General features: G+C 37.2%; 1 protein-coding gene across 11 annotated transcripts in view; it reads right to left on the bottom strand.

The window, feature by feature from the left end:
• CCSER2 (coiled-coil serine rich protein 2) overlaps nt 1-22,472 on the bottom strand; it is a 75,018-nt gene that overhangs the window by 7,532 nt on the left and 45,014 nt on the right. For 7 of the 11 annotated variants that reach the window (XR_010375087.1, XM_064464784.1, XM_064464788.1 and 4 more), the window contains exons 7-9: nt 17,870-17,953; nt 15,981-16,067; nt 14,332-14,430 (exon numbers count right to left, since the gene is read on the bottom strand). Coding sequence is in view for 10 of the 11 variants with exons in the window: in XM_064464784.1 (XP_064320854.1) it covers nt 14,332-14,430; nt 15,981-16,067; nt 17,870-17,953 (270 nt within the window). In the remaining variant the exon portion in view is untranslated. Of the gene's footprint in view, nt 1-1,466; nt 1,507-6,073; nt 6,159-14,331; nt 14,431-15,980; nt 16,068-17,869; nt 17,954-22,472 lie in introns of all 11 variants that reach the window. The other 4 variants (XM_064464790.1, XM_064464792.1, XM_064464791.1 and 1 more) reach the window with 2 other exon arrangements.

The following is a 22,472-nucleotide window of genomic DNA, read 5'->3' as shown; positions in this document are numbered from 1 at the left end:
AAGCTTTTCCGTTTTGACAGTTTTGCATTTTTAGATATTAAAAATAGCCAAACACCAATTTTCTGCATTATCCTTCATAACCCAAAAAGGTCTAAGCAGCTTAATATCCAGAAAATTAGCAATTCAAAAGTTGAAAACTCATAGAAACATGCTCAGAATTATGAGGACACTAAAGCTATGGTATCATCTTCGCTAAGTTGTTTTAAATACTGTACTGTTTTCTAATTTTGTATTTCTACTTAGTCAAAGTCTGTCCCATTAACATGATTACGGATTTTAATCTTTTCAAATTGCTACAGGCATTAACATTCAAAATGACACTGAGAGCAGAAAAACACCACTTCCAAAATATGCGAGTAACAGTTCATAAGGTATCTAACACTGAAAGCTGCATTATCTTCCGCCACAGCTTACATCTTGGCCTTATACACAAGTCTTCCTTCTACTAGGGAAGTCTTACTAAATTATGACCATGTTGTTAGTCAAACGAACAGCCAGCAGAAGGACTAGTACTTGGTGAATTCCATCACAAGAAGGAGGGAGAACAGAAAGATAAAGTAGCATTCCACCTTCTAGGCATAGTATTTTATTTCATAGAAATCTGAAAAAAAAAGTTTGTAATCTGCACTGCTTTGAGTGCACTTCTGATAATATTTCAGGGTGGGACAGACCATGACTTGGTGCAGGCTGTCACGCTAACCAGACTTCTAATTTTGTCCCATGAAGAAAATATTCAGGTGGACAAACACCTGCTTTCCTTTGGGACACTCCTAAAATGTAAAGTTGGACTCAAACATTTCAGGCACCATGTAACTGAAGGAGATGAATTCTCCCCAAACTGAAAGCACATTAGACAAAATGTTTTGTGCACATGCTCCTTTTCACACAAAAGAAGCTGACTTCTCTGTACCAGCAAAAGCTTCAGACTTGCATGTGTTGATGCACCAAAGTGACTAAATCAGTCCCTACCACATGAACTTAAAAGGTTTTTCTCTTACTTCTCTCAAGTAAAACTGCCTGTTACATTATCCAGAGAAAAATTACAACATATCCACAAAGAATATTACCTTTACTACACAGTTATTGAACCACTGAGGTTGTGTCAGCTTTGTATTAGAAGACTGAGACAAGTATGTTATACTGATAAAGAAGTTAAATCAATGTGGTTATCATAATGATATTCATTGCTATGTCAGTACTTCAAAATTCCCTTCGGTTTTGCTTTGGTTAGTCTGTATCTCTTAACCTTAACCCCCATCTCGATTCCCTACATAATATCTCTGTAGAATGAAACAAAGGCATTTTCTCCCTGCAGTATTTTGAAACGAGGGAAGTGAAGCAATGAGAAAGCTGAGAATTGCATGCACATCTCCGATAGACATGCATCATGCACAGGGCAAAAAAAAAAGACCAGCAGTGAAAATGCGTGAGGAGGAGATGGGAAGAAATCTGAAGTTGTACTGTACCACGCTTTATCACAGAAGTAATGGACTAACTTCTCAACTCCTTGCCAATGGCATAATGGGAAAGCAGAGACAAGAAAGAGACAAGGACAATGATGTCAGAGGACCAAGACAAAACAATGAGCAATTTGCCATGACAGAACTGCAACTTTTCACCATTTAGATTGCATTTACCATGTGCCCCATTGGTTTTCAATCCACCTTCCAGAAACAAAGGTAGTAGTGTTTAATGCAGTACAAATAATTTTTACAGCAAGACCTGCATGGAACAGCTTCACTTTTGTAACTTGAAATCTTTTACACAGTTGTTCTGTTACACTTCAAATACTGTTTAGAGCTGTAACTAGAATTTGTGTGTATGAATACAACTGTATACATCAAAAATATTTGCATCTATGCACATACATGTTAGATATCTAACGATGAACAATGTCTTAATTTACACTGTATTACATATTTTGACCATGTTGCCCATACTGTTTTCATAACTCATCTTCCTAGCAACTCACTCACAAGGTTGAAGTGGCTCCAAACTATCTTTTGTTTTGTTTTTTTTTTTTCTTGAGAGGGCTGGGGGACAGACACACAAACCCTGCTACATCAGTGTTTCACTTTCTGATCAGTTCTGACATCCCTTATCTCACTGCCTTTGCACAGGAAAAGCTGTCATTTCACAAGCCTTCATTTGAAGACACAGCCTTACTGGAAGGCCAAACTGGACAACTTTCATTTTCTACCTTTGGAAAACATCAAGATTTCACACCTGAAATCTGTAGCATTTGCCAATTCCTTCATTTTAGATCGCCCCCCTTTTAGCTAGCTATATTATGCCCATATTTCAACATTGTAAAATAGGATTCCACAGTATGGAGTATGACTTCAAATAATGATACAAAGCAACTCTAATTTTTTTCTTTTTAAACCACCAATCACCATAGCATGGGGGTAGTAAAATAACTGGTAATATGGCATAGGATTCTCTTTTTCTGCATAGTCTGTATATAAACACCAACTTAAAAATACTCTCTTTCTCAAAGAAAAATTCCTGAAAGTAATGTATAGCTACATCAAGGCAGGCATTTCATCCAGAAATACATACATATGTGCAAACAGACAGATATGACCACACATAAAATTAAGTTTTGTTTGCAAGTACATACTTAGGTACAAAAGACATTTATCTTGTAGACCAATCTGCGACTATGCAACTTGGGAGAAGGCAGTTTTTCTTAAAAGACATTTCTTCATATAGCTGAAAACTCATCTCAGAGCAAAAATAAATACATATAAAGAACTGTAATGTAATGATTCCAGGACATTTTTGGTAATTTCCCACTGTCACAGAATATCCAAGATAATATTCTGAAGCACCTTTGCTCTGCTAACACCAACACTTCGTATATCCTACGAAGAACCTGAATCAGCCAATAAAAGTTTGGAAACTTTTCACAGTGTTAAGTAACATACCCTTGTTTAAAGAAAAGGTATGAAAAAGCAAAGCCTGGACCAGATGTATAGACGATGTGCATACACTACCTGTCTTGCTGGTGATGATAAACCATATGTCACCTGCTAGAATTTCCTACATGACCTTTAACTGTAATGCTTACACACAGAAAGTCTAAATAATTTTTCCATGAAGTGCACAGTAAGCAGAGATGTGAACAACTGCGATGCTGGTGTAAGAAAGCAGTTTTCACCTGCGTTTCTGTGTGGAGAAGCACTTGGGGCTAGAGGCCTAGAGAAACTGGTATAATATTCTTGTATTACAAGCAGAGTTTGTAACTGGTTCATTGACAATGTGTATTCTAAATACCGCATTTCTAGAGCTGCATCGTTAAAGCTCCAGAATACAAATGCAAAAGTTTTAGACTGTATTGGAGAAAGTTTGCTATGTCATCAAGTTATATCCTATAACCAAGAGAAAAATAGAGGACCGTTATGCAAGAGTTGAGTTCAAGACACATATGGGAGTTATAGGAATAAAACCATACAATTTTGTTCATAAAAATGTCAAAAATCAATGTATTATTATGAAAGTGTTTATGAAATCAAAATGCTGAACTGTTACCAAGGCTGTTGAAACAACGTGAAGTTAGTTAAAGAATTAAAAATGAATTCTCATTAGAAGTGCAAAACAACCCATTCTAAAGCATGTTAACAAAGTGCAGCAGTAGGGTAAGTTCATAGGGCGAGTGAAGCGGTAGGTATGCTAACACCGCAACTGGTGCCGAGAGAGAACAACTGTAAGCAAATGATAGTATCGTAGTATTATATCGCAGGGATATATTACCTATCCTGCACAGCAGTAGTAAAATTATATTACAGTACATAAACATCTAAATATCTAAATATGAACAGTTTAGAGATTTATACTCTCATAATCTACAGTGCTTGTGTGTGATCTATGCATCCATCAGCTATCAACAACACCATGAAGAAACCTCCAGCATTCACAAGCGCAGATGAAATTTTAGGTTCGGGATTGAGAAGTTGGAGAAGAAATGTTTCAATTCCAGGATCTCCAGACAGAGAAAACAGCCAAAACACACACCGAGAGCATTTCATGTTCCCACCACCTTCTCTATATTGTTGCAAAACAACACTAACATTAACTTTAAAGCTGTTTTCCTGTTTTTAGTGGTTATAACCCAGCTCACCACTTGCCTTGAAACCCCGCATTTGACATTCCACACCAGCTCAAAAACCAGCAAACCTAAAGCCACTGAAGCAAGGGAAGAGGTAATGTGGGGAAAGAAGGATGCTAGTGGTAATTCTGGTGATGCCCTACTTTTTGGGACTCTTCAGACAGCAATAAATCATTGGTTTTGCAAGAGTGACAGTAAAAACATCCAAGAAACCTCCTAACCTATACTGTATTTTTATTCTCAGTATTTATCTTTTGATCAAAGCTAAGACTTAAAGAAAAAGGCTAGGAACAATCAGTTATAGGAAGCATTTATTTTCCTAAGCAATAGGTTAATTATAGTTTAGGGTAATTAGTCAATGGCCAATTTTGATCTACTTTATTTCATTCACTAGCAATTAATAGAATTCAATGTATAAGATGGATACTAAAAAAATCCAACCTCTTTTCCGAATGGCAGTTCGCCATGGAATCCCTGAATAAAAAGCTGTTGCTGTTAGTGCAGGAATGAGGCGGGGGCTCTGAGGACAGGTAAGAGATCAGCAATGTTTTCTTCTTCAGCTGATCAGTCAATGAGAATGATGTGACACCAGAGGCACAGATCTGGCAGCTCAGGCCCACCCTTCCGTTCTGACTCTGATGAGTAAGCCCCAAAAACATGGCGTTTCTTTGCTCCTCAGGTCTAAACCTGATCTTTTTAAACTCAGACTCTCTACCGACAGGACACCAAAACAGCCAGGCTGTGCTACTGCTGGCCCTTTCTCTACCCAGAAACAGATGTGATGATGCGCTTTAGGGGCTCTCTGTTACACACACATCAAACTCCACAGGAAAATAAAGCACATCCCTCCATTGCATAGAGAAAAGCCTATGAAACAGGCTGTGCATTCCTCATGAGTTGTTTAAATGAACTTTGTCACAGAAACATCAAGAGAGTATTTGAAACAATTTACAAAGTACTTGACAATATTTTTTTTTCTTGTAATTGAGATAAATTAGGATTATTGCGACCTGTAATATATGCAAGCTTAGTTTTCCAAGGTGCAGCTTCCGCTTCAGATCTCCATTGGCCCTGGAAATCATATTTTGTTTCCATAATTTTACTTTTTCCTTAATTTCTTGTCCAAATACACTCTTGGGCTTTGCTAGGCAAACACACTGTAATTCTCAAATTACAGTACATTTTAAAAATATAACTGTAGCTTTATGAACTAGTTATATTTCTTTGAACAGTTATCTGTTTTTAATGCAATACCAAAGCACAAAATAAGACTTACCATTTCTCTATGTCTACGTAAGCATACAGTTTTAAAACCAGCAATTGTCTTTTGTTTTGCAGATCCAAGCCAAGAGAACAAACGCATCTTATATCAGCCCACATTGTAGCTAGCACTTAAGGAATGTTAATAAATCATGCAAGTTTTGCAACAGCCACTTCAATGTATTAGAAGCTTTTTTTACAACAAATACCGAGGGGTGGGGGGGGAAATTAAGTTTCAGGGAAGCCGTTCTGAAAAGTTAAGAAAACTTCTCACAAGAGGCAATGAAAACAACACTTTCTCACCAACATTTTTACATACATCCACAATGTATTTATGTAAATAATCCACATATGCATGCGTGTGGACTTATGAGCAAACAGAACACATACACAAACAGGATAGTATATTACAGCCATGAAAAAGAAAGGGAAAATGCAGCAGGCAAGATTTATGTTAAGACAAGACTAGAAACAAGGGCCTACTCAGGGTTGCCTGGAGAACTGCTGAAGTAAATCAGCGTTTAACTGTTATAAAGCTGCTTTATGCACCGGCTGAAGGAAGCATTTTGGTTAGCCACAGCCTATTGTGTGTGCCTGTAAATCTGCCTGAGAAAGGAGGATGCTACGAGATGAACAGTGCGTGCAAAGGGGAAGCTTCTACTGGAACACGGTGAGGGAGATGAGTGAGAGGTACAGACTCACTCTGTCTGCGGTGCGGTGGAACAGTCCGAGGGATGCCCTGGAATGAGCCCTGCCAGGGAGAGAAGGAGGGAGCAGAATACCCACCCTGTGCAGAGAGAGAGAGGGGGAGAAGTATAATAAAAAAAGAGAACAGGGAAAAACAAGACACCAAAAAGCCACACCATTCTTTTTCCCCCAGAAAGGTATCATTTTATTTCCCAGTTGTTCTACTTCGTAGAAGCAAATGCTATACACTACTAAAGCCCAGAGGAAAAATGACATTATGATGCCTTAATCAGAAATCTTACAAAATACCTCAATTTTTACTCAATGTATATGCACACTTTTCTGTTAAAGATGTGTTTAAGGGAAAAGTATGGGAGCTGAGCTTTTCATGTGTAAAATAAATGCTCAAAATTGTATTTTTTACAGCTTTCAAAAATGTTTTAAAAATGCATCACCAAGCAGTAAGTTGCTTAATACTGATCTGCTGGAAAACCAGTCAGCTTTAGTTTGCAACAAAACCTGTCTAATGCATAGAAACAGATTTTCTAGCAAATCCTGGTACTTTAGAGTCCACTTCACTCATATTTTGATAGTAGTATTAAATGTGAAAGAGGCGACATGTAACTGTTATCCTTGCACTTTGCTCTTGAAGCTTGAGCCTTCCAAGACCAGAGAACTGTGCCCCTCAATGCCACGCAGGGTTTGCCTGTCAGGTGTTTCCGATCACCACAGAAGCGACACATTGCGGTTGCTGGATTCTCAAAACAGGAAACCAATTTTATGCAGTCCGTCGTTTTCTCCATGCCCTTACCTTTCAAAGAAATCTATCCAAGCTGGAACCTCCCTCTTAAATCACATAATCTTGATTTCCTATTTCAGCAAGACAGGTTTCAGCCTTTACAACCCCTTCACCATTTAGCAGCTGAAAACTTCTGCTTTTACGACTTCTGGAATATTAGTGCTAAGATCAGTGACTGCCATTGCCTCCCGGCTACAGTAGTCAGCAGATACCAACAGCAAGCAGTTGTATCTACTCTTTCAGACAGCAGGCATAAGATATCTGAAAGAACGTGTGTACGAAAGAAAGCAGGAACACAGTCTGTTCCTCCTCTCTAGTTCCTCTGCTGGCATATCTGCTGCAGATCATACCGCCAGGGCTGGGCAAACAATAAAGTAGTATTTTATTTTCATGTCTCTTTGAAAAGAATGTTAAGCATCACAATAATTCTATAAAGAAACATTCTGCTTTTATTTATCCTAGCAGAATTTTAAACCCTTTCCTGGCCTTCCAGTTATCCTAATCTAGTTAGATTTTATCCACCACTATTCCAAGTTTCAGTACTGCTAAAATGTAACTTAGTTATGCATGCACTTAGTCTAGTCTTAGAATTTGCTAGCCAGAACATTTTTAAAGTAGAGAAGGAAATAAAGAAAAGAAATCTGACAAGGCTTCTTTATTCTTCTTCAGTAGCTGAGATAAAACAATTACTGGAACAAAATTCAAGGAAAAAAACTGAAAGAAGTTCTTTAATCTGATTATCTCTAGATGGAGATATTGATTACCTAACATGTTCTTACAGTCCTCCATCAGCAGTCATGAACATCAACACAATTTGTAGACTGCTGCATGAAACAACAACAGTACTAGCTTCAGTCAAGCAATACGACAGAATAATGTAATATGTGGCATCAGCTGAGTAGGTATTAAATTGAGAAATATTCCTGGGAACAAGATTAATCAATGATTCATGAGACATTAATAAGAGCTGGTCCAGGGTGGTGGAACAACAACGACAAAAAATTCTTTCCATTTTCTAAACATAAGTGAATCTCCAGATCGTAAAAAGCACAGTATTATCAGGCACATATCATCTTGTAGAGACTTGTTTGAGTTGGCAATGGGCTTTTCCAGAGTTCTTTGAAATTTGTAACATACTAAATTAAGAAGGGAGGTGAAGGTTTTATATCCTCTCCCTTCCTCTCTCTAAAAAGAGAGATTAAGACAAGTATGAGCCAGCCGAGCTACATACAGTTATGATACTATTGTAAAAGCAAAGAAATATTTAGATGTCTTGATACATTCCAGTAATTTTTAAGCATCGCTATTAGCACTTCAAAGCACAGCGCTAAGTACAGTCTTCTCAATAATTCTTCATGGTATTTATTCATTACTCTGGCTGGGGAAGCAAATGAAGAAAGTGCAAGTAACTTCCTTCAGTGCTTTCCCTGCTGAACCGAACTGCTCCCCAGGCACGGTTCAGCCCCCTGCTCCCAGATGCTGGGGAACATTCTATCATCTGAGAAGCAGAACAACTAGCTCTTCCTCTGGCAGCAGTCTTGAGAGTTAACACTGGTCCACACAGGCCTATGTCAAATAATTGTCAGATTTCTTATTTATAAAAAAACAAAATCATAAGAAGCTTTGTTGGACTATACAACAAATAAGGTAATTAAAACAAACATCAATTGAACCAAGTAAGGACCAGGAAATATAGCACTGGGAATTTATTAAGATAGGTATTATAAATTACACTGATTTTACAAATGATAAAGTTATCCTGTAGATATAGCACATTAAGAGATAAGTGTCTGCAAGTAAGCCTGGCTTATGAAAAGATGACTTTTAATACTATTTTATAAGACTCCAGCAAATTGACAAAGCTTTCTCCTTTAAATAGCAGTTCACGTCCATCTCCTTCTATTTGTCAAGTGGGTGCTGAAGTTCCCAAGAAATCCAAAGATCGGGAAAAAAAGAAACAAATGCTAATATGCACGTCTCCTCAGATTATGGTACATATTCAAAATATCAAAAATGTGGCAGTTTCCCACTACATGTAGGGAAGAAGAAAAACCTGAATCACAATGTATTTTAAGCTTGACTATTAAGAAGTCTATAAAACTCTTAAGCAAGCAATACCAGAAATTAAAGATGAGAACATGACTTACCTCAGCTCCTACAAAAAAAAATTTGATGGGATTCTTCTGGGTTCTGAAGCCTAGTCTGATGCAAGTCTTTCCACTTGCACAGTCAGAACTGTTCCTCCCCCAACCTGTTATGTGCATTCAGCCACTCAACTTAAATCCCATTCCTCTCATTTCCCAGATACTGGAATTGTGAAATAGCAAAAGCATCCCAAAAGAGATGTGATTCAGAATTTTAAATACAAGGCAAAATAGGAGACTCAGGAGTGGGAAAATAAGAGCAGCTGAAATAGTGCAGCTTACAAACGAGAACAAAATTATGAATGCTCTTCAGAGATCCTGATGAACTGTACAATTGCTGCTAAATGCTTTATGAAGTTCTTACCTTAACTGCACTGCAAAACCCATTGGTGGGTTGGGTTTTTTTTTATTTTTTTAAAAAAGGCTACTATGAGGATATTAAGGCCAGAGTTTTCCATTGCTCTGAAGAGAGCTCAACCTTAGAATGAACAATCACATGAACAAAACCAATTGCTTCTGCCAGAAAAGAGAAATATTTTTAAGCTACTGCTGCACAGTAATTTTAGGCCAAGAGCCAAATGTTCCAGCTCTTTTCCCAAGGATACACCAATACCCAAAACTGCTTCTGCTTTAAAAAGTCTTTTCTGCTGCAGAAACACAAGTACAAGAAAGATCCATTTTTCTCCATACAGCAGGAGCATACGAGCGCTTCCAAGATGATTTTTGCTGTGTCTCACCTACACTCTCACTCAAACTCCACATCGTGAGCAAACCGAGAATGACATACTTCAAGTATCAATGAAAAACAGTATGTTTTTGCAGCAGGCTTCTCTTGCTAGCCTAGCACCCAGAATGAGATTGTGAATGAGCAGTTCTGACATGCAATAATCTTTTAAAAAGTATTCAGATCTAAAAAAAGAAAAACCATGAAAAAACCCAACCAACCACAAACCAACAAACCCCAAACCCCAGTCTTATGCGCTGGTTTACCCTAAACCGACAAGAATTTCCTGTGAAAGGTTTGAAGGACCTCTCTTCTGTGCATGTGCCTACATGCTATGCACCGTTAACAGCAACTGAGCAAGAAACGTGCGCAACATGACTACATAGTCCAGTCGTGGTACTTTCTCACCAAGAACATATGTTATAATGGATCAGCAAGTGAACAGCAGAGCACTGGATGACAAGAGAAACCTGGGCTGAATGTGAAGATAAACACTAACACAGCAACTAGGCTTCAAAACCTGGAAGATTAAATTCATAGTTGCAGAGACAAAGAATACAGAAACTTTAAGGCTCACGTGGAAGGACATACTCAAAAAACAACAGTACACAAAGACAGCCAAAGTATTATGAAGGTTCATCAAAAACAATTGATGTCAAAGGCTTTGGAATGACAAATTGGAACAATACTCACATGGAAGGCAAAAAATAGCTCAGCTCAGGAGGAGAGGAGATGTAGCAAAGAACAAGTATATGCATGCTCCCAGGCAAACTGAATTTTTTGTTGTCATTTTACCAGACAAGAATGAATTTGTACACACATTTAGGAAGCAAAGTGTATTCTCATCAGTGTTGCACTATTCCAAGACCAGGGAGAAAAATCAGCTTTTACTGTATACTACCTACTGTTGCAGAGCATGGAAGAGCACCCATGAACTAGGAGTTGTGTTATGCTAAGGAGCTGGACCTCAGGGACCAGAATCCTTTACAGATATCTTCATCCGTATTCAGACTTTGTAGATGCTGACAAGTAAAAGATAAGGAGGCAAACTACAAACAACCTTTCCAGTTCAAGAAGCCAAATAATTTGTCAACACTGGTTCAAGAAGCCAAATTTGTCAACGTAAACTTGACATCTAACCCCTCTACCCTCAAAGTCTTATAAAAGATGTCAGTGTTTGGTATTGCAGAAACAACGCTGCAAAGCCTGCGAGACAATTGTGGCAATGGATGCTTGCATTTTTCTTCTTTGTGAGCTTTGTCCATCAACATTAATTTCTTCAGGTAATTTTATGTTCAATACCTTCTTCCAGGTTTTGATCTTGTTGCAGTTTTTTTCCATGACAGTTAAATGATAGGCATAAATTAACTGGAAGTGAATTCAGTATAAGAGATGTATGAGAAATCCTTCTAGAAATGTCATGGTCTGCCCTGTCAGGGAATTCTTGTACAGCTAACCAGAAGTGTTGCCCTCTAAGTTACCATTGTCTATACGAACAGTCAGCAATTACATCATTTAGTTTTGAGCATACTGTCAGGACACTGCTTACAAGCAGCACCACATAGCAGACAGTGGCTAGGCAATAGGTTAATTCTTAATTTGCCCAGTTTTCAAGACATTTATTTTCAGCCACTAGGTTTATTACATGGAGTACTAAGTTCCAAGGACTAACCTAAAGTTACATAGCTTCCATTTATGTATATATTTTCCTTTAAATAGGGAGAAAAACCCCTATGCGGTCCCTAGAGAGAATAACCCCAGAAAAGTTTACAATCACAACAGGATGGGTCATTTTTTAGACAATTCTGGTAATAAAGAAAGCACAGATAAGAACATGACTTTCTAAAGAGAATGTTTAATGATATTCACTTGCCAATTTACTGGGAGAACGATGAAGAGATCAGAAGTGCTAGCTATTTCAAATGGACAGTAGAACTGCAATAAATTACTGCAATTCATATGGTCTTAAATTCCTAACAGATCTTTTAATAGCTAATTTCCACTGTCACTATTTCCTAGTTTATTTGAGCTTCTATTCTTTATGAAACACTACATTAACAATGTTTGTTAAGCACGTTTCTGGAAGCAACTTACTATTTGTTCCTAGACTGTTATTTATGCTTCGGGAATCAACACATAGTATCAGTTCTGCTAGAATTTGTAACTGTCAGAATAATCTTGAAAGTTATGATAATCTAACTAAACTTCCTGATATTCACCATCATTTAAAGTGACTGACAAGTCAACACCTACAGGGGAAAAAAATGAAACAGTCAAATATTCATCAACTTTGATAACTATTAACAGGCTTAAAGAAGGAAAAAAATTATGTGTCTCAAAGGAGTTGTACTCTCGCTGCCAACATTTCAATTATAATTTGGTTTTAAAGAGTGTCTATGTAAGAATGTCATAATTTCATGACCATAATTTCATGATTCATACCATGTTTAGGACCAATAAATCCTATTTCTCACAGCCTGCGCTCTCAGTTCAAGACCATTATATTAAACTGAACAGGAATGTTAACAAATCAAAAGAATTATTCTTTTTAAGACTCTTTTTGTGAGAATACATTTTACTCATTTGTCTCCGGCTATTTCTGTTTATTGTGCTCCTGCCTCAAGACAACAAAGCTGGTTGTCTCCCCTTCCTACTGCAAGTGACATTTTATGTCACTGAGTTCCAGATCAACAGTGATTTCATGCCAAGGCTTTTTCTACACTTATACTTCTATTAAGCCATGCAATGCAGCATACAAATGCATGTTAGCAGGGGAACTACTAAACGAAGATGATGAGGTCTGATCATCAGAACTGGAACTCTGCTCCAACAGCAAGACTGTTGTGCCCCTTTAAGAAATCCCACATTAATGAGCTCATACCAATCTGTTTGCTTACACTAATTTAAGTGCCTGAAAAGCAATGTACTTTGCAAATTGGTCAATACTTCATGAATTTTCCTAATTCCTTTCAATTCCTTTAGTGATTTTCATGAGAAACTTTACACGTGAAGATAAAAATACTGAGATGCTTATTATGCACACCTAATGAGCATATGCCTACACACAGATGTATGTGTATCATATACATACGTATACATCTATACACACACACCCAAACATGAGACAGCACAGGTTGTTTTTTTAAATGATATTCTTTCTCCCTTAACTCAAATTCCTTTGTGACAAAAGAGTGCCTTTTTTTAACAAAACTACTGAATACCTTAGAAGACACATATATCAGCCTGAGCCAGCCAGACCATTGGGCTAAATGACTCTTTACCTGAGGCATCAACTTGCATTCCCCATCTTCTCCAATATCTTTGTCTTATTGATTAATACCACAGGTTGATTAAACTAAAGCTTCTGCAATTAGCAGCTAGCTGTCAATAGTTAATCTGTTTCTGAATTTAAGCAGAAAATGATAGGAAAAAAATGACACTGAAAGAACAGCCACTAACCTGGTCATCAACATCAAGTGAACTTCACAGATAGGAAATTAAAACTTGGGAAACAAACAATACAAGAGCTCAAAAGCTACAAAGTACCAGCAAAAGAGAAACAAACAGGATAAACATCAAAGACATAACACACACTTTCCGGAACAGAGGGGTCGGAGCAAGCTACAAGCTACTTAAGGTTCTATTCAGAGAGAAGACAGTTGGAAAGCATGGTCTCAACAGGATAAAGCTGTTTGCTAGCAACTGGGGAACATACAGCGTGATGGCATTTCCATCCTAGCACTATATATTCAAAAGAGTAATTTTAGAAGGATAGCAGGGGTGATTTATCTTTACTACAACCTTACATCAAGTAACTCAAGACAGGGTAAAAACAAAGAAAAAATCTAACCCATTTTTAATCGTTTAAAGAAATTCTCTAAGGATTCTCTAAGTAGAGCAGCAGCTTCAAGATCCAAAGACTATTTGCTGATGACTGAGAAAAGCCTTGTTCGAAGATAATTCCTTATTATTAAATAATATCAAATATCTTGTCCCTCCCCCATCCTCAGTATTCAACTAGCATTCCATGAAGAATATAACTTTTATATAATGGAAGCAAATGGGATGCACGCAACAACATATGGGAATGAAAATGTCCTTCGTCAAAGTGATTTTCACCCAATAATTTTTGAATGAGTCAAGTTCTTCAAACAAATGATTAATAAAAATACCTTTCGTTTTTGCACTTATGGACTGAAACTTAGTTGCTTTTCCTCAACAGAGGTGAGCACAGCAACAATGAAACTTTAATCAGGAAAACAAACAAATACAGACACCTGTGACTTTAAAGGCAGGATATAGTAAAATATCTTACATATGATTAGATATACAGCTTGGGCTGACTGTAACTTAAATAGTGCAGAAGGTGATTATTTTAAAGAAGAGACTTCTCAAGTGTAATTACTTATTTTAAAAGAAATGTTTGTAATAAATTTTTAAATAAGAGGGCTGCAAAGAATGCAAGGGATGCACAGCAGGAAGGATACCACTCTCCCATACAGCACAGAATCTCTTAAACAATGCCAACCTGTACGACAGCAAATATAGAACTGGGGAGTGAAATGCAGGAAGTCATACCCAAGAAGGAATGGCACATTTTACTCACAGAACTCCTCCTCCAGGAGGTTTGCGTAAATTTGTCAGCATACACGCCCGCTGCCCCTGCAGGTTTTTGACTGTCTTTCTGGCAGTTACATCTAGTGGCCTTAATCACCCCCAAAAAGAGAAGGAGAAAGGAGAATTTGTTAGAAAGTAACTAAGATACTTGAAAAGCACAGTCAAGGCCCAGTGTTCAAACATCAAGCATTACTTGGCAGTATAGCACACTATGATTAAACTGCAGAAACTAGTATTTAGTGCCACACAACTGCTTCTTTTCCCAAAGAAATAATTTAGAATAAATGTTGACTTTTGCAAAGGGTTTTTGATTCACTTAAATTTCTGAAGCACCATATTAAGTCACCTTGCAATTACAAATATAAGTTCTACCCATCTTTACAGCAGAGTTCCTTGGCTGCAACAAAGTGTTCAGTCACTACAGTAATTAGGCACACGGCCTACCAGGAAGGCAAGATTTCCTTGAAGAAATCTTTGAAGGCTGATAGTACGAGTGAGACTAAGCGCACTGAAAAAAAAAATCAACACTTAATGCAAAATACTAGTAGACAAGACAATTCGTTTTGGTATCCTGTGATCTAGAATACTGTTGTTTAGGCAGAGCAGAAAGCCAAATCTTAACCTTTCATTTTTGTTTTAGAGGGAACAATCATGTGCCAGACAGGGAGAGGGTGAAGATCACAGGTGAGTATCAGTGATATGTATAAAAAGCACATGCTAAATGTTTCAGTAGAGATTACAGTCACAGAAGACCACCTCCAGCCATGATGAATAAATACGGCATGCACCTCTTGGCATCTCATCTACCCCACTTTTAAGATCCTGCCTTGGCTTGAAGTGCCTTTAAAACATGGTGCTGTTTTACAAGAATTGTCACACTAGGTGAGTTTACCAGAACCAAATGCAAAGGCACACATGGCAAAATCCAAAGTTAAGTCAGAACAAGAGGGAAAAAGCATAATGTTACTTTTGCCTGAGGACTTGTGTCCACCTGAACCATGATAAAAGTGCCCCCACAACTTTTTTTTTTTGGCCAATTTAATCTTACTATTCAACATGATTTGTTTTGTTTTAAAAAAGAATCAACTTTGAATACTACCCTGCTCAGCTTTAAATTTTCTGGTGGAATTCTTTATTAAACTAATGGACAGTAGGGGAAAGGAGAGGGAGAAAAAAACAGCAAGAAAACCTTCAGATACAATGATAGGCCTGATACCTGTTAATCTTTAAAGTACTTTAAGCATGAAGTGCCTTATCTTTGCTCATTGTTATTTCTGAAGAGCTTCTAGATTTTTATGTTCAAAGTGTTTGTTTTGGAAATGAAATACATTTAACAATTGTATAAACATCCTTGCTTAGTGCCACGCATACAAATCACGCCTGGCCTAGAGAATTACAGAGCCCAGGTGTACAGTTGCCAACACACTAGAACATGTAGAATGGGTCGGCTAACTGAACCATTACAGACCCATGAGTCAGGTGGGTCTAAAACAGAACCCAAATCTACCTTTGTTATAATAAAAGTGTAGGAAAAATTAGACGTCTAGCCCTCTTAAAACCTTCCTAAGAATTATATATTGAAATTATACTCTGTAGCGCATGCTTCAGATACTGTTAAACATTTAGCATTATACTTACAAGTTGATTCTCTAATTGGTTGATTGTTTCATCCTTTTTCTTCAGTTCATCTTTAAGCTGCCTGATCTCATTCAGCAGATCGTCCATCTGCAATAGAACAGTGGGTGATACAGGGTTTTCTAAGGGCTACACAGTCTGAATCAACACCTCTACGGGGCGTATTCTAGCAGATGTTCATGGAAGACCGGCAGTAACATTAGCGCATGCTTTCCTCCTCTTACTCACACGGTGAGATGGGCTGTAGGCATACAACCTAAAGAGCGCAGAAACTTGACTAGAAGCATCTTTAAAAAAGTTGAGCCGACCCACTAAATTTTCAAGTAATGTAAGTAAATCAGCTGCATTTCTGATGCAATAACTTATCTGTTGCACAAGCGACTGGCATCATGGAGATGAACATCCCTAGCAACAAATATTACCTTTACTCCTCTTTATACAACAAAAAATACTGAAGCATAAATGCTAAGTCAACTTATCGTTAACATAAAATGATAGAAACAAGAAAAAATCATTTTAGAAACCTTAGCATAACTATGTTTACTTAATGCAAACAGCACAACTGATTTGAACATGTCCTATGAAAAACTGAATACCTGAAAAAATGTTGTAAAGTTCAAAGACTAAAAATAGGTAAATACGCAATAAGGAGGTTTTTTAAAAATAATTTTTCATCACAAGGTAATTTTAATGTATTTTTTAAATGTGCCATTATGACTAGGCCATAAATTAAGGGTCATACTTCCATTTAGTAGCATATGTCTTCTATTTCAGTTTCACTGAGGATGTTATTAGTTACTGCTTTAGGACAACACCCAGACAGATTTGTTGTGCAGTTTTTCAAACCACATGACACTATCAGGTAAAGAAGTGAATTCAAAATGTCAGTTAAATCTATCTCTTTTTTTTGTTATGAAGTTAAAAAGCAATACTTTTTCCTCTGGGAATTAAGACTAAGATTTTGAGGGCGGTGATTGTAGGACAACCACAACAAACACATCAGACAGCAAAAAGAAGGTCTAAATGTTAAGAATGTAGAAACCAGCACTGCTGAAGAATGATGCATATGGATCTACAGCTTTGGCAAACCTCTTAAACCCTGAAACCAGGATTTGGACAGGTGACCTTCAAACAGGACTAAGACTGTAAGTCTTCTTCCCTTTCAAGAAGTATTTCTAATTTTGTTGTATCTTCAGTGAGCATTTTCCCCCTACTTTAAGTGCAGGATTAGTGATCTTTCTGTATTGATTTTACAATAAGTGCCTCAAGCAATGCTATAAAACCTTAGTGCTGTAGAAAGCGCAACATTACAAGTCTGCGACCATAAAAGATGATCCTTTTTGGAATATCCATTGCAATTGCTTCTTCTGTTAATAACTCTTCTAGAACAATAAACACATCTGACTTTGTGGAGTTCACGTTGTTTTTAAGTTGCATCTGCAGTACCTGCATTATCTCAGGGAAAACTGACTCAAGTCAACAATAAATGTAATGAAAGTGCAAGTAACTGAACACATGTGGTATGATTACACTTGAAAGCAAAAATTGTCTTCGACTTCTAACACTTATCAAGCAGGCAGCAAATTTTTTGAAAGAAGTTACTCTACAGCCATTCATTCCCACATGACTGCCACAAATAAAATAACTTTGCCTTTTGTAATTATTTAAACTGTGCTAGCATTTGTAAGTATGTATTTTAAAAAGCTAAACAAACGCTTCCATTTTAACAAAACTGAAGAATGAAGCATATAAACATTTGCTAGGTTTACATTTAAATAGCTGAAAGAAGCAAGCAGCACTTATTCACAGGGACACAGAAGTCTCTCTTTGTGTTTTTAAAAACACAAAACAGGCTTCCATCTCATTCTGTAGAGCAAAGCAGTGACATTTACCTTATAAGTTGACTCCGGCTCTCGTGGTTCTGGACTTGATGGAACTGAGAGCGAGATGTCCTGGAGTGACACATTTTCATCATTCTATCAGAGAACAAAAAGAAGAACAAAAGCTCAAACTACTTGCTGAAACAACTCCCTTGCAAACTTGCTTTCAAGGACGGAGACACATCATGTCTCTGCAGAACCTGTTACAATGTCCGACCTTTCTCACTGTGAATTTTCCTTTTTTTGCCCTGGTAGGAAAGCGTCCCTTGCTGCAGCATGTGTACAGTACCCAAATAAGGGCCATGAACAGGCTCCCTCTCCTCACAAAGCTGAAGGAACAGCTGCAGCTATATCAAAGTGTGTTGATTTTGCACAAAAAAATTGTTAAAAACTGGCTGTTGTATTCAAATGTGTTATATCAGGAAGGAATGGTGATGTTACATGATTTTAAAAGCTTCATCTCCTTCGGTATCTGTTCAAATAGTATGTCTGAGCAATATCAAAATATACAGCCAAAATATTTCAGCTAGGAATTCTTAACCAAAAAAAGCAACATTTGCTACCGGGCAGGGTAATAGAAAATTAATTCAGAGCCATCAAAACTAAATATCAATTATAGAAACTGGAACCACACAGAAGTATTCCTCCCCCTGCCATGACAGCCATAGATTCTGAAATTAAGCACAGTGAATAGAAACAGAAATAACCATCAGGGATACTAAAAGATGATTGCCTGGGTATGTCCTGGAGCACTTACACTCTCATGACAAAACCACAGGCAGACGTTAGTGCAGTATTCCACACCTGTGGTGCTCATCCCTGAAAAAGTTCGGTCCAGTTACAGTCGAGTCACAGACTGAACAACTGGCCCTGTATTCTCATGAGACGCTCTCAGGTTTGTACCACAATGTTGTGTCCAATCTTAGAGTGACACAAAACTACAGTTATTTTATGGTCATGGAAGATCATAACCACCACGTCCCTTGGTGGTTTCCCCCACCTCCCTTTCTGTCCATCTCCTCCATCTGCTACCTTCTTAAATGAAAAATAAATCAATCTTCTACCTCACAGTATTCTCCTTTATTTTTCAGGGTTCTTGGAGGGGGTTTCTCTGTGCAGGGACCTCACTGCCTGAGGCTCAATTTGTAGAATCTAAGAGCAAAGTGTCTCAAAGCCTGTCTGAAACCACTCTGAGGCTGAGCCAGCAACTCCCCAGAACCACAGGAGTAAAACTGCAGCTCGAATGCTAAAATCAACTGAGGGAAAAACCCACAATAGACCTATTTATATTCTTTATGTCTGTGAAGCATCTTTTTTGCTTTTTAATCCGTAAGAAAAATTTCTTACAAATTTTTAACTGCAAAGAAACATCAACAAGATTGTCCAGATGCAAAAAAGCAAAAAATTAAAATAGATTAATTTTTAACAACTGAATTTTTACTTTTTCTTATAGTCGCCAATTACTTGCAGCCAAAGTATGCACAACCATCAGCAGGCAAAACACCCTTAAGAACCATCATACAATTCCAAAACGCTTTTTCTGTACTACAGACAGATAAATGTCATTTCCATCAGTTAGATGTAATTTTATGGTGGTGTCTTGTTGTTTGGGTTTTTGGTTTGGTTTTTTTTTATGTTTGGTTGGGGGTTGGGGGGGGATGTTGGTTTGGGGTTTTTTTGTTTGTTTTTTGGGGGGGCGATTTTGTGTGTGGGTTTTTTTTTAGATTCATAGGCTTTTTTAGGAAAAAAAAAGACTAATTATGAAAGCAGTCAGATTTCAAACCTTCTGACTCCTTAACATAGTAAATATTTCAGCTTGCACTGTCCAACACACAGTTGTATTCAATTCACAAGTAGCTGCTTGTGCCTTCTGGGCAGATCACCAGCAGTGACAGGCTGATGAAGCAGCAGTTCAGAGTCCATGTTATGAACAAGTTCTAATAGAGTGTTTTGAAATAATTTGCACAATAATATCATAAAGCAGCAAACACAATGTTATCAAAAACGTTCCTAAAATGCTAGAGGACATGAGCAGCAGTTAGAATCATAAATCATTTACAGATTAACAGAGTATATTTTATATTCTATTTTTTATCTGATATTCTACAATTAACAGCTTTCATCCACATTTGTTATTTTAAACAACTATTCAAATACATGCATTCAGAAGAAAAGCTACATCAGACCGTCACAGTTATAACTGTGAAGGAATAATCATGGAAATGGAGAACAAAACAAGCGAAACTATTTCAAGCAAAAGTATCTTGCATGGCTTTTAAAAGCTCTGTCACTGATACCTCTGGTTTGCCTTTTATTCCCATTAAAATGCATATAAGTGGAGCAATAAAACATTCCACAACAGCAGATTAATACCTAATTGCAAAGCAAGTTAGTATGTCACATACTCTCTGGTGATTTAAATCAAGTACTCCAGCCCTGTGCTATACCTGGCTAATATCCACCAGCAAAGCACGAACTAAGTTCATTTCCATCAGTTGCCTTGCTGTTGTCTCAATTACCTTAATACATATAACGAACACAGGGCAACTGAGAAAAAAATTCAGTTCTAATACTGTTAGTGGGAACTTAAGCATCCCATTGTGAACATATGCTAGAATAAATCTATGAAGCTTTTCTTGTTTTGCTTTTTCTTTCTTGCTCATTATGTTGCTAAAATGAGATTGGGGAAGGGGAAATCAGCAGAATAAGGCTATCCATGTACAAAAAGAGATTAGAATTTGCAAAAAGACAGCAGAATCAGCAAAATAAATGCACATGCTATTTTTGGTAGCCTAGAAGTTACATGCTAAGATATCAAACTTCAGAAACTTGGAGACAACATATACTTTTAATCTTTAGGTAAAATTACCATAAATTTTGTAAAGTTATCATCATATTGCAATAGGCAATATTAAAAGCTGTTACCTCTTGGTTTTTTACTTAACATTTTACAACAGTAGAATACATTATTTACTATAGTATAACCACATCTTTAGAGCAGTTGCACTAGCCTCAATTTGTGCCAAATGTAGAAGATGCTTGAAAAAAACAAGAACTCAGGATAGTTGTTAGCCATACCAAACCAAATGTATCGAAAAATAAGTTCTACTTATAAACATAACAAGCAGCAAAACATTTTAATCTAATTTCTTTAGCAGAAGATTGCTTTTGAAAAATAGCAGCATTAGAAGGAAAAAATAGTTGTTAATATTTGTAACTATTTCCTAAGCTTAGAACATGGCAACAAACAACAAACCTCATACATTCTGGCAATCCTGGTAGTTATTTTTAAACAGTAGTGGCAGTTTAGGCATGAAAATAACCTGCAGTATGTACACTGACAGAGGACTAATGCTGCAGACAGTCACATTTAATTACTTATGTAAGGATAATCATCGCTTATAGATTATTTTAACCTGATATAAATTCAAATATATATATTTGCATGCAGAGTTTAATCAAGAGTATGCTCATTTAAGAAACAGTCAAGTAATATGGCAGTGACCGACCATTTCACAGTCCTTTCCCTGTTGCTATGAGTATCAGCAATCCATTGAATCACTACCTGTCTACGGTGATTTTCAACTCCACCACATTTACCAGAAAGTTTTTGCTGGCCTTAAGCCAACAGCACACAGGTCAGCTTTTGGCCAGTTTTGGGTGGTCCCTACATAATAAACTGAGGTAATCACATGCCTCAAATTATGTTGTAAAGTCCTTATAAAATGACAGCAAACCTGGAGTCAGAAGCCATCACAAAATACTCCAGCAACACTTAGAAAGTCATCCTAAATTTACCAATAGCTACATAAAGGTAACAGGTGGTTGTGGTGGAAAAAAACCAATCCACACACAACTTCCCTTCAAATACCTGGAATACTCAAAGACTAAAAGGCTGCTCTTACAAAAACCTTTATGCTAACTTCTCAAAGACAAGTGTGAAGAGATATAATACACCACCTAACAATGTTCTAGTATTTATCAACATAGTGCCTACACAACAAATCCAGAGGAATGGCTAAAGCTTTACAACCATGACTATCAAAGTAGCCCGATTTCATGCTGAATATTATCTCAGGTTCATATTCCTTTGCAAAGGGCATCTGCTGAGAAAATTAATACCATCTTAGTTTTTGACAAACCCATTGATTTTATTATTTTAGGACAAACTCAGTGAGAGGTACAGATACATATTTTACCTACATGTACACTTAAAAATTGTAACAACCCTCTCTTCCCCAAGCGTTAACTCTGTTACGCACATTATTTCTCTGGGCAATTAATTTTCTACCTGCCAAGCATTCTTACATACGTACTCCCAAATGTTAGAGCCTAACTGAAGCACTTGATTATGTTCTCAAGTCTGCATCTGTCTTTTTTAATCCATCTCAGGAACATGACCTAAAGATTATAGGAATAACCCTCAATCACGGCTGTCACAGGTACACCACTACTCACCCAAATACAAAGAGCCACAAATTGAAACTCACACTTTTGAGTGGCTGTATTTAACTCGCTCTCACGCCAACGTTTTACAACCGTGAAATCTTTAGTATGAACGACACGCAAATCCCTGTGCTTGCTTCACCTTACAAATTCCCAAAGAACTGACCTA

This window comes from Phalacrocorax carbo, chromosome 13 (assembly GCF_963921805.1).
Source record: "Phalacrocorax carbo chromosome 13, bPhaCar2.1, whole genome shotgun sequence".
NCBI lineage: Eukaryota > Metazoa > Chordata > Aves > Suliformes > Phalacrocoracidae > Phalacrocorax > Phalacrocorax carbo.
The sequence above is the reverse complement of the archived record's forward strand: the minus strand, read 5'-3'. Positions and strand labels throughout refer to the sequence as shown.